The 17,492-nt window shown below is 36.9% G+C and overlaps 1 protein-coding gene across 5 annotated transcripts in view; it reads left to right on the top strand.

The window, feature by feature from the left end:
* Positions 1-17,492, top strand: part of LOC149839546 (uncharacterized) — a 148,957-nt gene that overhangs the window by 35,890 nt on the left and 95,575 nt on the right. For all 5 annotated transcript variants that reach the window (XR_016431330.1, XM_090002613.1, XM_090002614.1 and 2 more), the window contains exons 10-12: positions 6,628-6,669; positions 6,969-7,061; positions 7,142-7,332. Coding sequence is in view for 4 of the 5 variants with exons in the window: in XM_090002613.1 (XP_089858739.1) it covers positions 6,628-6,669; positions 6,969-7,061; positions 7,142-7,332 (326 nt within the window). In the remaining variant the exon portion in view is untranslated. The remainder of the gene's footprint in view (positions 1-6,627; positions 6,670-6,968; positions 7,062-7,141; positions 7,333-17,492) is intronic.

Genomic DNA, 17,492 nt, shown 5'->3' with positions numbered 1-17,492 from the left:
AATTGACTTATTAAATATTTTCTATATATTGTTTGTTTGTGTGCTTGGCCATCCTCTCTCCATAATATATAACTAATGTAGTTATTCTTTGAAATCTTCTTATGATATGTATTTGTATAGTTGAGATGTTTTGTTAGCTCTATTTACAGTTTTTTCAAGAATTGAAGATCCTCTTTGTAATTGTGCATACGATTGAACACCCCTTAAAAAGCACAAAATGAAAGTCCTTGCTGAAGTCTATGCAAACATTTTATTTAATAGGGTTCTTTAGTAATTGCAAACTTACACTAAGTCACCATAAGTTTGAGGGGCGGTGTTAAGATGGATGCCATTTTCTTTGTATATATATACATATACACGTATGTATATATATATATATATATATATACTATGTCACAGGGACTCGGCAAAACAGATGCCGCACCCGCGTCGACGCGACGCGACGCGGGTTCGCGTGCGGGTGCGGCACCAGGTGCGGTCAACGCACCCAGTGTAATTTTTGCCCATAATTTGGGCGTAAAAAAAAAATTTCCCCCATGAAAAGGAGGATTAGGGCAAAACAATTTTTTTGCCCTAATCTCTCCTCTCTCTCCCCCTGAGCTCGAGCTCTCCCATCGCCGCCCCAGCTCCGCCGCCCCCAGCGCCGCCGCCCCCAGCGCCGCCGCCCCCAGCTCCGCCGCCCCCAGCTCCGCCGCCCTAGCTCCGCCTCCCAGGCTCCTCCTCTCGGCTCATCCTCTCGGCTCATCCTCTCCTTTCGCAGGTATGTCTCTCACTCTCTTCTTGGGTCGGCTGGGGAGGGACCGAGCACCCCCCCCTCGGTCTCTTGTTGGGTCGGCAGGGGAGGGGCTGAGCCTCCCCTGCTCCCTCGTTTTTCGGCACACGAGGGGCCGAGCCCCTCCCCCATCTAGCTCTTTTTTTGGGTCGACAGGGGAGGGGCCGAGCCCCTCCCCTTTATGTTTTTCGTTTTTGGGTCGACAGGGGAGGGGCCGAGCCCCTCCCCTTTATTTAAATGTTATAAACTGTTGAATGGTATCTAGTAAGTAGTAGGTCATCCACTGTTGAATGTTGCGTATGTGTCTTGAAGCATGGCAACAGTGGAAGTAATCTTATTCACTGCTCTTCTTCATTTTTATTTTGCGTGGTGGGACTAGGCGCTTGCTACCAGCCATGGAATTAACTAAGTATGCAGTGTATATCTAAGAATTAATAAGCTCAAATGCATGACTAAGATTAAATAAGTTCAAATGCATGTTGCAATTCAAGGGTGTGCTTGGTGGTAGAAATGAATGCAGAAGCTCCTTGCCTGGAGGGTTAGCACAGAATTGATGTTCTGGTTCAATCTGTTTTTAAAACCTGCAAGTAATGGGTCAACTGTCAATGTCTTGACCACTAAATGAATGTCTGCTTGATTTAATGGATGCTTAAATGAAACCACTTGCATGCCTGATTCCAGGTAAGGTCACTAGTACCCATCAAGAAGATTAGTGACAGTCATATTCCTCTCCTTTAAGAGCTTTTATTTTCTAGAAGATGCCTTTACATTCATGGAGAAGCATGGTGAAAGTCCTGATTTAGCTTAATCTTAAACCGAGTTTTTCGTTCATTTCCATGAAGAAGTTCATTGAGTGGTATAGACTGCTAATTATCTAGAATATAACACATGGATTGGTGACAATGACTAAGAAACAGTGGTCCATTTCCATACTGCACCTAGATGAAACCTAGGAGAAAATCATGAAAAATTAAAATAAATTATTGTGCCTTATAACATTTAAATAATTTAAAATAAATGTTAAACTGTTAAAACTTCAAAATTATATATATATACATACATATATATATATATATATATATATATATATATTTTACATTTTTGCCCCTGCCGCACCCCCGCACCCGGGTTTTTTGGAAGTGCCGAATCCCCGCACCCGCACCCGCACCCGCACCCGCACCCATGTGACATAGTATATATATATTAATAATATATATATATATATTTGTATATAATATATATAATATTATATATTATATCTTAGTCAACTTAGGTTGACTAGGATATTAGTCAACCTAGGTTGACTTCTCTCCATCTTAACAGCAACTGGACACTCTTGGACACGGTAGATCAAACCAGAAGCAAGGAAGCTTTTCATAAGGTGATATGAGTGCAGTGAGATGTAATAAATACAATTAGTTGGGACACACAGTATACTAGACCCAAGTTGAAGAAGAAGTTTGGGATATCAGCCGAAACTGCTCTCACTAATATCAATATGGTAACTGAGAGAGAGATCAATATAGATCAAGGAGCATCCACGTCTACTGCAGTTTTGTCCTTTTTGAGATATAATGGTGTACACATATTTGCCAAAGGTGCAGAATCATCCTTTTGGTTAGTATAACATGGCAGTTCAGGGGCACACTTGTGCTATTTATCTGTAAACATTAAATTGTAGGGCGTAATTGTAATCACTTTGTTGTAATATGTCTCTTGTATTTTAAGTATAGTAGATCTGCAATATTGTTGAATATGCTAGACATATGTACTATGCCCTTACCACAGTTGCTTATTATTTTCGTACAAAATGTTCTACTTTCATTTTCAAAAGGAAGTTAATGAAATAGACCAGCTGCAATGAGATATCACTATGGCTCAGCTAAAAGAAAAGAAAAAAAACCAGTGATTGCTTTCTAATGCAGTTGATCAGAGTCCTCTAACTGTCCTAGACTGGATGAACCGGTCGATCTAATGTCTAGCCCTTTGCCTTTTAGGCTTTGTGTAAAGCTGATTTTGAGCTTGAATATTCCCATGTATGAGTATGACTCTTATATTGTCTTTGAGTTCCTGAAAGATTCATTTCTTTCTTTCTTTCAATGTGTCACCATGTTAGGAAAATTCACCAACAACACACCTTCCTCCATTGCCTCCCTCCCTCCCTCCCATGATTCCAGGTTCCATTAAAACCATGATCTATTTAATATAATTAAAATTTAAAGCAGATTCAGAAGAGATGTCAACTTGATTCCTTACTGTTCTCGCATATCCGGTATGTAGTTGCCATTTGGAAGTCTTTGACTTGAAGATTTTGTGGTGTTCAGATGCAGTTTATTTATACCTTCTATTAAAATGCGACTGAAGGCCATGTATTGTTCGCAACAAAATTGCAGTAGTTGCTTCTAGGAGAGAGGTAGTAGGATTTTATTAAGAAGATACCATCCTTTGATAATCTCCTGCTAACTGCATCTTCTCATGAGGTCCAAAGTATTGTCAAATCCCATATGGCCAATCTTCATCTTTTGACTATTTCGACCCCCCTTTAAACCTTATATCCCATACTCCACTGTAACCACAACTTTGGTACCATTTGGATGACACTCAAAACCCAGTTTTAAACTGGGTTTTGGGTATAAACTGAGTTTTGAGCCTAAAACCCAGGTTTTGGTGTGTTTGAGTGACACACCGAAACCTGGTTTGAAACCAGGTTTTCTTAAACCTGGCTAACTTAAAAAAGGGTCCCCGCTCTCCCAGATTTGTAACCTGGTTTATCGTTGGGGGGGGGGGGCACCTCAATCCACCTTCTTCCCTTCCTCTTTCTACCAGCCCAATCCCATCCACCTGAGTACGAGCATTTTCGGCTGGAAAATATGTTTTTTTTACAAATCCATGGTTGTCCAGCCATTTTCCGACTGGCTACTGGCCGGTGGATGGTTGGAAAATGGCCAGGGATTTTGCTTTTTTTTTTTTGCGATTTTAAAGTGCTTGGCCATTTTGCGGCCTGGAAATGGCCTGGTCGGTGTCGCCCTTACGTCGATCATTTCCTGGCTGGTGGTTGGCTGAAAAATGGCCAACTATAGTTTTCTTTTTTTTTAGTTTTTGGGCATGGAAGGCCATTTCCCGGCTGGTGGCTGGTCGAAAAATGGCTAGACTTATTTATTTTCTTTTTTTTTTAATTTATTTTGGTTACCAAAAACCTAAAAACCAGGTTTTTGGCAGAGTTACCAGAAGCGACTAGGTATGTGGGGAAGCGCGGAATGTCGCGTTTCCGAAATGCGCAGGGAAACACCCTTTTTAAATGGAAAGCACACTTCCCTTTTATGGGAAACACACTTCCCTTTTATGGGAAGCGCGCTTCCCATCACGTTTCCCCCATTTTTCAAATTTTTTGTATTTTTTTTATTTTTATTTTTTTTGCTTCCCCCTCGCTTTCGAGACGATTTCCGATTCGCTCCTAAGTGCTCCCACGCTTCCCGCTTCCTAAAATTTTGAAAGTATCTCGCTTCCCGCTCCCGCTTCCTCAACTGGCAACCATGGTTTTTGGTCACCCAAACAGCCTCAATTGGTTGGTTTTTGGCAAACCAGGTTTGCTTAAAACCTGGTTTGAGGCAAAACCTAGTTTGCGAAAAACCAAGTTTTGGCCTCTGTCATCCAAACAGGGCCTAAGTAAGAATCTTCTCAATCTTACTAGGTTAATAGCTATGCCTTGTTCCTCCAAACCCAAAAGCCATGACTTGACCCTAGCATTGTTTATTTTCCAATCCTTGATTTGCTTATGTAATCAGCCTCTCCAACTATGTCACATACGTGCGGGTGTGTTTGCGGATGCGGTGATGCAGTACTTTAAAAAAACTTGGGTGTGGGGGTGCGGGGAGGATTATATATATATATATATTTAACAGTTTTAAGTTAACACTATGTGTATTTGTGTGCATTTATGTATATATATATATAATATAGATAAAAATGGACTTGATTAGGGTTAAATGAATCTACTTTTGGATAGAAATGGACCTCAGTGTGGTTAGTCACTTCACCTAACACAAAGGAAGTTGTGTCCAAGTGTCGCACCCGCCTGGGTGCGGGTGCGACGCGGGTGCGGTGCCATGTTAGAAGAGTCCGTGTGACATATCTCTCCAACTTTACATTTTTCTTTGGTTCCTTCACAATATCTTTCAAGCCTTTTTCCTTTCATCCTTTGATTACAGTCTTTGTAAATTCTGCCCAAATGTATAGTTGGTCCCATCAAGCTTGACATGAATCAACTGGATTGGGCCATTTTTATCCATTTGAGCCAAGGGAACCCAACTAAAATACCAAATTACCTATGTCACAGGGACTCGGCAAACTGGGTGCCGCACCCGCGTCGATGCGACGCGGGTGCGCGTGCGGGTGCGGCTCCCGGTGCGGTCAACCTGACCCTGGGTGCGTTGACCGCACCCAGGGTCATTTATGTCCAACTTTTGGACTTCATATATATATATATATATTTTTTGCCGCACCCCCGCACCCAAGTTTTTTGAAACTGTGACATAGCAAATTTCACAAGTATGTCAATAGGAGATGTCAAACTCCCGCTGTCTCCTTAAAAACAAGCTTCCAAAACTACTAACTCTGATGCCTTCAATAACACTTTTGGACTTCATATATATATATATATATATATATATTTGCCGCACCCCCGCACCCAAGTTTTTTGAAACTGTGACATAGCAAATTTCACAAGTATGTCAATAGGAGATGTCAAACTCCTGGTGTCTCCTCAAAAACAAGCTTCCAAAACTACAACTCTGATGCCTTCAATAACACTTTTATTGTGATTGTATACCAAAAATGACCCAAACACAAGTAATCCGAGGTAGCAAAATGCCAAACTGGAAATCTGACCCTATTTCCCCAATACAAAGTCGAACAAAAGGACGATTTAATAACTTCCTCTATAGGGCTTCAAGCTGAGTTCGGTTTGTTTTTTAAAATTTCTGATGCTCTTTCAATAGGCAATTTCTTGGGCTTGAACCATTCCCTGCACTGTCCAGGCATCCTTTCTATGGCTGATATCAACTTCTCTCTACACCCAGCAGCGAAAAGAGGTACTCTAACTTGATATACCTCACTATTTAAATCTCATAATGCTCTTCCAAGTCTGATACCATCTCCGAAGAAAATCTGAGGTAGAAGAGCAAGAAAATGGAGGATGATGGCTAAATAGATATAGGTTCTAACCAACCTCTTTATTAGTTACATAACAATTCAAAAAATGACTATGATGTCCTAAATGATCTAATGACAATACAACAACAACAACAACAACAACAACTACGCCTTCATCCCAAAAAAATGATCTAATGACAATATGATACAAAAAAGGGAAAATGCCTACTTTGCCCTTGAGCACAGCCTAGTTATATTTTCAGTTTTTTCACAAATCCATAGTGAGAAATCTTCATGTTGGGGTTCTCTCAGCAAAGGGAAATCTTGTGATAAAATTGAATACCTTTCACGAAATATCATGGAAAACATAACATATTGAAAATGAAATATCACGGAAAGCATAGGATATTAAAAATTAAATGTGATAACATAGAATTATAGAAACTAAAAATCATGGTAAAATTGAAATATATTAAAAACACTATCTAATTTATCATGGATTTGTTCAATTTTATTGTTTTGCGAGTTTGTTGTGAAAAAATACAGTAAATTCAAAATATTGCTGATATTTCTGACATAGTGTTAAACTGCTAGTCTTTTGCCATTTCTTTGTGTTAACAATATTTACCCAACAATGTGCTTCTCACAGTTGTGGACCTTGTGGTCTCTGTTGTTGCTGAAAGTACTTTTGACTGTGTTTGCAGATCCTGATTCAACATCTGCGTGAGAGAGTTAGTCTCAGTGAGGTATTCCAGATATTCTTTTTGTCCAAATAGTGGCATTTGATGGCAGCAGGTCTTTGTTATTATCAGACCTACCATATCATGCATTTGCATCAGTGCTCCTGCTTGTCTATATTTTTTCCTATTTAATGCTAGATGATAAAGGGTAGGTATTAGTAATTGAGATATTGCTGTGAGCTTTTGCATTCATATGGATTTTACTAGCATTTGACTCTATTAGAAGTACGCTTGAGTAACATTTTCAATTTATTTTTCTCAATTGTTGGATCTTAAGTCTGATTTATGAACTGTAAATAATACAGATAAAGTTAAAAGAGTCTCAATATCACCTAGTGCCTTGGCGGACTGATCAGTCAAACAATACATCTTTTCCTTCACAGTCACCACCTCATCTGGTTGGTGTAGCGTCTACTATTCAATTGGATTATATTCCTGTCTTTTCTTTTCCTTTCTAATGGAGCATCTTACTGTACAGAGAAGTGGTCTTGATATGGTGCCTCAGCAAATATATTCTCCTTTACAAACAGTACTATCTTCCCCCATTGCTGTGGCAACAGGAAACAGTTATGACACCTCTGGGAACCATCAGCATCAACCTGGTTCAGTTCATCTTGTTTCAAAAAGTCCAGAACTTGAAGATCAAGGACCACCCTCGCCCAGAACTAGGTGAGGTCTTTTGTTCCACATATTGATGCTTGTTTAATGTCTGACTAGGGAATACATGTAGTGCTTTGCTTGTTTTTATTTTGCTTCTTTATTTCCTTTCATTCTGGAAGGTTTGTATAACTTCAGGTTCATATGATCATTTTCTGTATTACTGTCTAATTTCACCATTCTCAACTTCAAAGCAGCATTGGTGAAGGAGAAGAAGAACTATATTGCTCCTAAGGTGCTCTTATGGGTGAATATTCCAACAACTTAATAATCAAAAGCTGTTCCAACTGATACCTATCCTATAAATAGATAATATTGGGAACTTGGAAGGACACTTACTATTTCATGGTGTATCTTCACTCCTTGTTTTTCCAGGAATTATCAATCTCTCTTTTATGTTCATGCGAAGTCTTTTGTCTAGATACGATCCGTTGAAGATCAACTAAGTGTACTTACCATTTTGTGGTGTATTTTCATTTTGTGTTCCTCATGAAATACTGTACTTTATGTTCATGTGAAAAGGTCTTAATCAAGATAAGATTGATTGGAGATTAATAAAGCGTGCTTCCATAGTTAACCACTGTTGCAAACCACAGATTGATATCATGATCCATTTCCTTAAAGGACTTTGAGTCGATCAGTATATTCTTCCGTGGTTTTATTCTCTACCCTTAGTGCTGTAGGAATCTCAAAGGTAAGTTCAAGAGAGTGACCAAGATACCCCCTAATTATTATGCACTTTGTGATTGTAAAACCAATTTAAGAGTTGGATAAGAGATTATAAAAGAAAAAGTTCATGTAAAAATGGATAAAAATGATATTTTGCTCAGGGCTCCATATCCACTGAAGAGGATATTCTAATTCAATGATGTGCATATTAGACCCATGGATCGTGATGTCTCTGCCATTCTATTGTAAAGATGAAAGGCTCTGTGGCTATGTAACACGGTCTCTTCTAACAGGGCACCACACCCGCGTCTCACCCGCACCCAGGCAGGTGTGACACTTGGACACAGCTTCCTTTGTGTTAGTAATGTCAACCACACTGAGGTCCATTTCTATCCAAAAGTAGATTCGGTTAACCTGTGCGGGTGCGACACTTGGACACAACTTCCTTTGTGTTAGGTGAAGTCAACCACACTGAGGTCCATTTCTATCCAAAAGTTGATTCAGTTAACCTTAGTCAAGTCCATTTTGATCTATATTATATATATAAATACATAAATGCACACACATACACGTAGTGTTAAAACTGTTAAAAATTCTATATATATACCCTCCCCGCACCACCCCCGCCTTTTCCCCTCTTGTTTGAATGCCCAGGTTCTTATAGCAATATGGCTCCATTCCTTCTTGTTATTGTTTCTGTCCGAAACTCCCCATGAACTTGAAGCTTGTGAAGTTTGCAAATAGGTGATTCAGTGATTCTCCTATTCCACTTCTTGAAATTTGAAGAAAATGACGTGACCCCACTTCCAAAAATTGTTAATTGTCAAAAGCTTCCCTTTGAATATTATACAAACAAAATTTCATGCGTATGGTGTGGGTTCCTAACTCTAAATTGCTTGGTACCTTGAGGCTCTCTGTCAAATTCTCAAGCAAACATTGGTAGCATAGCATGATTTGACAGGAAATATCCCTTGCTGCCCTCTTCTCCTTGCAATCTTACTGCCAAATTCCACATGAAAAGTTCTTTTACTGATGTTGCTCATAATTGGAAAGGGTTCTGTTTAAACACATTCACAATAGTTATTTCTTTTTAAAGTTGTATTTTGATTTTTTTGTGTGTGTGCGTGTTGGAGGGGGGGGGGGGGGGCGTAGGGTGATGGTGCATGCGGTATTCAAGTTAAGGTCCTTCTGTGATGCCAATGCATAAAGGGATGTACAGAGTATCAGTTAGGTTGCATCTCCTATTCATCAACACATCCAAAAGTTCACTTCTTTGAGTTGGACACAAGCATCATAATAACTTTTCTAGGAGAATATGGTGATTCGATGTCCAGCATTTTACTAACTTGATCAAGTTTCTGGTATTGTTATTACTTCTGGTTCTAGCATAGTATCTTAGGCAAGGTTGCCTGTGAGGGAAACAAAACCGAGAAATGTGTAATGGGAAACAAGACTTTTTAAAGTTCATGTGAAATGGGAAACATGATCGACTATATGCATAAAAATATTATAAGTTTACATAAACTTTACTTTTTTACTAATGTTATGATAAATAGTAAGAATCAATAACTTTTTTTTATAAAAATATATGATTACATTGACTACAACTATAAAACTATTATAAAGTTGGTTATATTTTACATAAATGAGTGCATAATTAGCTTACTTTTAATAAAATATTAGATATCATAAATAAAGTATTTAAATGCAACATAGGTTTAGATAGAATCAAGAAATAAGAAAAAATTAATGTAAATATATTAAAATTTGAAATTCTCAATTTCATCCAATACATTACATTAATGTTAAAAATATGTACAAAATTTAGTTTTTCAATAGTTTTTCAAATAAGTACTTAAAATTTTGAATAACACATATAACAAAATTTTTGTTAAAAAAAGAAAAAACTTGCAAGAACTTAAAGGAAACATGTTTCCCTAATAATGGAAACAAGTTTCCCATATAATGTAAATAGGTTTCTCATGAGATGTGAAACAGTTTTCTCATTCAATGAGAAACAGGTTTCCCATGCATTTTTTAGAAGTTTTCCACAAGTTTTTGAAATGCTAGTTTTCCAGTTTCAGAAACGGCTTCCCAGGAAACACGCTTCCCACATGTAAGTAAAGTTTCCAGTAACCCTGATCTTAGGTCATATTTCTGCCAAACATGTTCTTGAACTATAATCCTTTCCCAATTTGACAACTAAACCATTGTTAACGGTCCAACTGTGACCTCAAGACCTCTGATCCGTTCTATGACCATCTTTACATACAAATAAATGATCAAGTGTTTCTGTTCCATAGGAAGTTCCCTCTATATGCGAAGATTTTTTTCCCTTTTCTAGCGGTCCAACTGTGACCTCAAGACTGAAATGAGATGATGATCTTCCAAACACGAACTAAGATTCGAAATGATGTCTTAACAGGACATTTAAGCATAACCCTTAAGAAGAGTATAAAAGGAAACAAAAAAGGAATAAAAATATTCTTTTATTGAACAAGGAGAAAGCAATGCTTAAGAAGCATTTTACATACATTACAAGAGGGCCTGTACCCCTTTATATACACAATATGAGAGAGGGAGAGAATGAGGGACTCAATAGAGCCGTTGGACTTAGTCCAACGGCTCTAAATAGAGCCGTTAGACTAGAGTCCAATGACTCTATTGCTAGTCAAGTCTTAACTAAGACTTGACTAGTTATGTCATTCTAGTTCAAATTGAACTAGACGACAAAATACAAAAAAAGAAAAAATATTATATATATAATAATAATATACATTTTAACATCCCCCCTCAAACTTACGGTACAATGAGCAAAAGTTTGTCTAAGAGAAAGTGAAATCGGGGAGCAGCGAGAGGCTTTGTAAAGAAGTCTGCTAACTGCTATTCTGAAGTAACATATGACATATCAATTGTCCCACGTAGATATTCCTCTCTGACGTAGTGACAATCCATTTCGATGTGTTTGGTGCATTCATGGAATGTTCTGTTATTTGCAATGTAGATCACACTTTTGTTGTCACAACACATCTGTGAAACTTTTGTTGCTTCAGCTCCCATGTCAGCAAGCAGTCATCAAAGACAAAATACTTCCATGGTCGTGGTTGCCATGACTCTGTATTCAACTTCGATGGATGATAGAGATACCTTCTGCTGTTTTTTGCACCTCCACGATATTAATGATTCACCTAAAAAGACACAAAAACCAGTGGTTGAGTGACTGTTATTGGGATCACCTCTCCAATCGACATCAGTATATGCAAGTAAATCAAGAGAGGAGGAATAAGACAAGAAAAGTTCTCGTGAAAGTGAGGACTGGATGTATCTGATAATATGCATGACTGCTCCCACATGAACAGAAGTAGGAGCATGTTGAAACTGGCTTGCTGTGTGAACGACATGTGTTATATCTGATCTGGTAATGGATAGATAGGAAAGTGCCCCGACAAGTTGTCTGTAAGGAGTAGGATCGGCAATAAGTTCTCCATCATCAATCTTCATTTTAACATTAACAACTTCTGGAGTGTCTACTTTATTATCATCAGTAATACCAGACCTGAAAACAATGTCAAAAACAAGTTTAGTCTGAGATAATAAATATCCTCTAGGAGAATAAGCAACTTCAATGCCTAAAAAATATCTCAATAAGCCTAAATCAGTTATTTCAAAATGACATTTAAGAAGTGTTTTGATCGTTTCAACTCCCTGTTTATTGCTTTCAGTAATGATCATATCATCCACATAAAGAACAAGCACAATGATTCTTGCATCAGAATTCTTTAAACAAACAAAGCAGTGTCAGTTAAACAGAATTGAAAACCAATATCAATCATAACGCGACTAAACCTATCATACCAAGCTTTTGGTGCTTGTTTAAGTCCATAAAGGGTTTTTTCTAAGCGAAGGCATTTACCCTTAGAAATACTTGGACTAGGAGGGGGTACCATGTATACTTTTTCAACTAGCTTTCCATTTAAAAAAGCATTTTTGACATTCATTTGAAAAATGAACCATTTCATGATAGAGGCTAAGGCAATTAAGGTTCTGACAGTTGTCATACGAGCCACAAGCACAAAGGTTTCTTCATAATCAATGCCATATTCTTGGGCATAACCTTTGACTACTAATCGGGCTTTATATCTTTCAAGAGTGCCATCACTCTTGGTTTTAATTTTATAAACCCATCGACATCCTATAGTTTTCTTCCTTGGAGGAAGATCTTGAATAGTCATGTAGAAGCCTTTTCTAGTGCATCTAATTCAGCTTTTATGGCTTCTATCCATTTGACATCATTTTTTGCTTGGAGATACGTAGATGATTCTTTATATGAGTGAATTAATGCAATGACTGCCCTATATGTAGGTGAGAATGACTCGTATGACACAAACTTTCCCAGAGGCCTTGAGACTCGGGATGATCGTCTAGTTGGAATGTCAGAATATTTTTCAAGTGCACATGGATGATTAGACCCTTGTCGCCTGGAATATTGGACACTAGTGTCTCTATGAACTTTTTCATTGTCAACATTATGATCAAGATCAATAATTCCTTGATCATTATTAAAGTTATAGTCAAGATCATATTCATCAGATTTTGATGTCAGATCTAACAAAAAAAAGTACTCAGTGTCTTCCTTTGGTTTTTCAAAATCAAAGAAGCTCTCCTTTTCGAGAAAGGAAACATTTCTAGACACATATAATCTATTATTTCTGATTTTCAGCATATCCTAGAAAGGCACATGAAATCACATGAGGGTAAAGTTTATCATTTTTGTCGGTAAATATGAAACATTTGCACCCAAATATTCTCAGTCTAGAGTAGTCGGGAGAAATGTTCATAAGTTTTTCAATGAGAGTGATATTTTGTAAAGAAGGGGATGACATCCTATTAATCAGATAGGTAGCAGATAAGGCAACTTCTGCCCAAAAGTCTTTCGAGACTTGATTTGTTATTTATAAAGTCCTAGTGGTTTCCATAATATGACGATGTTTACGTTCTGCCAGCCCGTTTTGTTGAGGTGTATAAGGACAAGATCTTTGATGTGTGATGCCATGTCACTTAAGATAATTTTTAAAATCTGTGGATAAAAACTCTCCCCCTTGAATCTGTGCGAAAAATGGTAATATCATTTTGAAACTTGTTTTTAACATATTATGAAATATTTGAAAGTATGAAAATACTTCAGACTTATGTTTAAGAAAGTAAATCCACGTATGTCGAGAGAAATCATCTACAAAAATAACATAGTGAGCAAATCCTCCTTTCGAAATTATTGGTGCTGTACCCCAAACATCCGAGGGCACTAATTCAAGTGGTCTTGAAGAGAAAAAAGTTATGTTCTGAAATAATAATCTTTTCATTTTGCCAAAAAATCAATCTTTACGGTCAAATTATTCAGAGTTACAAACTTTTCCTAGATTTGGAAAAAGTTAGATTTTGGCTATATGTGGGTGACCAAGTCTCTTATGCCACAGTTCTAACTCAATTTTCTAAATATTATAGCAAAAAGCATTCTTCGACATTTCCAAAAAAATCCATGTAATAGAGTCTTCCTTCTTTATGGCCTTCCCCAATCAGCTTGCCTGACTGGCGATCCTTTACCCAACAACTATGAGAAGAAAATGAAATATTACACTCATAGTCAGAAATTTGAGATGCAGATAAAATATTTAAATTCAATTTGGGAACATATCTAATTTCTGGAATAGAAAATTTATTTGTTTTATAAATTTTTTCAAAATTTCTTATTCCTTCTATTTCAAGAGAAGTCCCATCGGCTGTTAAGACCTTTGACACACTTGTTTTGTTTTTAACACGTACAGATAGGCTTTGATTATTTGGGGTCGTATGAAAAGATACACCAGAGTCAAGGAGCCAAAAAATTTTACCTGGATCGGAAAAAGATGAGGCTGCTGCACCGGTTGAAACTTCAGATGAAAAAGCGGCACTTTTGATGAGAGGCTGGAGAATTTCCATTAGTTGGGCCATGAGAACTGGTGCATCTTGATCTTTGGGCTCCGATCCAGCAATTGCAGTTTTTTTCTCTCTCAGCTCCTTAAGTTTGGGACATTGTGGCCTGTAGTGTCCCGGTTCTTGACAATGATGACAAATAACTTTCTTCTTGTCATAGTCACCATTTTGACGATTAAAGTGAAGAGGTCTATAAGATCGAACATGATTCCCTGCTCTAGACACAGCTAGAACAAAATCATTTTTAGTTTCAGAAGAACCTTTTCAGAGATGATTTTCTTCCATTGTTAATTCTTCAATAGTTTCAACAATAGAAGAAATTTTTCCCCGGTGAAGGAGGGCCGATTTAGTGGTTTCAAATTCCGGCCTCAATCCAGTTATAAATTGGTAAAAATGTTCAGCATCGAGTTGTTTTTGGCGAAGCTCGATGTCTTTGGCACATGTCACTTTGGTTCTAAAAGGGAAAGTTCTTCCCAAAGTTCGAACAAACCATTGTAATATTCACGAATTGTTTTGTCTCCTTGGGTTATCATTCCAACTTTTTCTTGGAGATTGCACACGTGTGCAATATCTTTTAGGGAATACATATTTTTAAGGTATTCCCATGCCTTATCGGCATGATCAAACTTGGCAAGACTTGAGCATTTTTAAATGTCAACGCTATTGATAAGCCATGACATTATCTTCGCATGAGATATTCTCCACTCTTTCCATTTTTTCTCGTAAGAGGCTAGAGCCTTGATTTTCTCTTCTTCTGATAGAGGAACCTCTTTATCTTAGGTTCTTAATCGGAACCATCCACAATCCCCCATAGGCCTTTTCCCCATATATGGTGCTTCATGATTGAATCCCATGTTACATAGTTTGTATCGCTCAATTTCATAGGCATGATGGTGACTTTATCATTGTCATCCATCAATTATAAGGAGAGAGAAAGAATAGGGATAGAAGAGAAACAAGAAGAGAAGTGAAAAAAAAAGAGATACAATACAACAAGATGTGAAATCTTTCCCAACGAAGTGATAAAACACTTCTCTTCAACTGGCGAACACTTTTGCAAATGAGCACGGAAATCGATGCAGCTTTTCTTCAAGGTCTAATACTTCCGTGGCTCTGATACCATGAAATGAGATGATGATCTTCCAAACACGAACTGAGATTCGAAATGATGTCTTAAAAAGACATTTAAGCATAACCCTTAAGAAGGGTATAAAAGGAAACAAAAAAAGAATAAAAATATTCTTTTATTGAACAAGGAGAAAGCAATGCTTAAGAAGCATTTTACATACATTACAAAAGGGGCTGTACCCCTATATATACACAATATGAGAGAGGGAGAGAATGAGGGGCTCTAAATAGAGCCGTTAGATTAGAGTCCAACGACTCTATTGCTAGTCAAGTCTTAACTAAGACTTGACTAGTTATTGTCATTCTAGTTCAAATTGAACTAGATGACAAAATACAAAAAACAGAAAAAGAAAAAATATTCTATATATTTATATAATAATATACATTTTAACAAAGACCTCTTCCTTTTCTATATTTGTAGGGATTAATCCACAGTGGCAAGAAGGGTCAAAGAAGTGAAGCCTTGGCCAAGATTTCCATTGCATCCTGAAGGAGTGAGGGGTGCAGGATGTTTATGGTTGTGGGGAACGGAAGGTGGTGCTTTATGGATGCGAGAGAAGGATGGTATCACCCATTCTTCTCTCTTAATTCCACTTATGAAAATAAGATGGAATGCAAAGTGATGCCTATCATTTTAAAATTACATTATGGGCGTCTTCAGATGCCCTAGGAGAAAATTCTCATTTTTTTGAGAATTATAGAACTGGTGTCTAGATTTCCTTTAATTTCTCAAACACTAGACAAAAATGACATTTTTAATGATGTCCAGAGTTACTGAGTATATAGCTGGTAAACAAATTTCTTGGAAATTGCAAAGTCAACAACACATTACAATTTTCATATTTTGGATAGAAATCCTGGTTATTGACTCCCTTTTGCCAGCAATTTGTATCCTACCTGAAATACACCATGTGTGATGATCTTAGTTGTCAAAAACTGCACCTAGGCTCCGTCAGACGCAGGGCCACCGCCTAGGCTTATGGGTCTAGGCGGTAGATCTCTGTTTTTTGACCTAGGCTGCCTAGGTTGTCCCTGCATAAGCCACAAGGACATAAAAAAAAATTGTCTCTTTCCTTTTTTTTTTCTTCTTCCTCCCACCCTAAAAGCTTTATTTTTTTGTTCTCTCCTTTTGTTCTTGCTTTGCTTTTCTTTTTTACCTTCTTATTTTTTTCTTTCTTTTTTCTTCTTCCTCCTTTTACCCCTCCAGCTTCACTTTTTCTTCTTCCTCCTCTTCTTTTTCTTCCTTTTTGCCTTTTTCTTTTTTTTTTTCTTTTCCTTTTTTTTCTTATTTTTTCTTCCTTTTCCTCTCGTTTTATCTTTTTTTTTTCCTTTTTAATTTTTGTTGTTTACATGTATGCATGTGTTTTTGACACACACAAACACACACACACACACATGTAGAATCTGTTTTTAAGTTATCTATCTATCTATAGGGTTAATCTAACATTAAAATACTTGTGTTTAACATGGATTTAACCTTATTAAAATGATTAAAATACCCTTTAAAGAAGGTATTTTTAAAAGTACATAATTATTTTTTGAGATAACAAAGGTAACTTTGATAGATTTATAAAGTTACTTTTTTCGGAAAAGGTGGTTAACTTTTCGATTCTCTCAAAGTTCAAAAGACCTATAATGCCCATAAAAGTAAGCATACATTTTAAAAAATACCATTCTTTTAATGGTTTTTTAGTTATTTTAATAAGGTTAAATCCATCTAATGTTAAACACAACTAGTTTAATGTTATATATATATATATATATATATATATATATATATATATATATATATATATATATATATATATATATATATATATATATATATATATGAGAATAAGGTTCATCCTATCCCAATTTTCTTTACGTCACCGTTAAGACCCTCGAAATATCAACGTTTTGGGTGTTTTATACTCTATTTGAACCATTAGATGTGTTTATCAATACTTATTTATTGAGAAAGACGATTTGTTTCAAATTGATTTGATGCAAAAAATGTGAACATTTGCTCATAAAATTTTAGTACGATATCAACCTGTCACACAAACTCTTCTAATAGGGCACCGCACCCTCACCCAGGCGGGTGCAACACTTGGATACAACTTCCTTTGTGTTAGGTGAAGTCCACCACATTGAGGTCCATTTCTATCCAAAAGTAGATTCAGTTAACCCTAATGATGTCCATTTTTATCTATATTATATATATAAAACCATAAATACACACACATATACATAGTGTTAACTTAAAATTGTTAAAAATTATATATATATATATATATATATATATATACCCTCCCTGCACCCCCGCACCCAAGTTTTTTTAAAGCGCCCTATCTGCACCGGCACCCGCACCCGCATCTGCACCCGCCCCTATGTGACATAGATATCAACCGATGATTTTTTTA

Source organism: Nuphar pumila, chromosome 4 (genome assembly GCF_984573655.1).
Source record: "Nuphar pumila chromosome 4, dmNupPumi1.hap1.1, whole genome shotgun sequence".
Taxonomy (NCBI): Eukaryota; Viridiplantae; Streptophyta; class Magnoliopsida; order Nymphaeales; family Nymphaeaceae; genus Nuphar; species Nuphar pumila.
The sequence above is the reverse complement of the archived record's forward strand: the minus strand, read 5'-3'. Positions and strand labels throughout refer to the sequence as shown.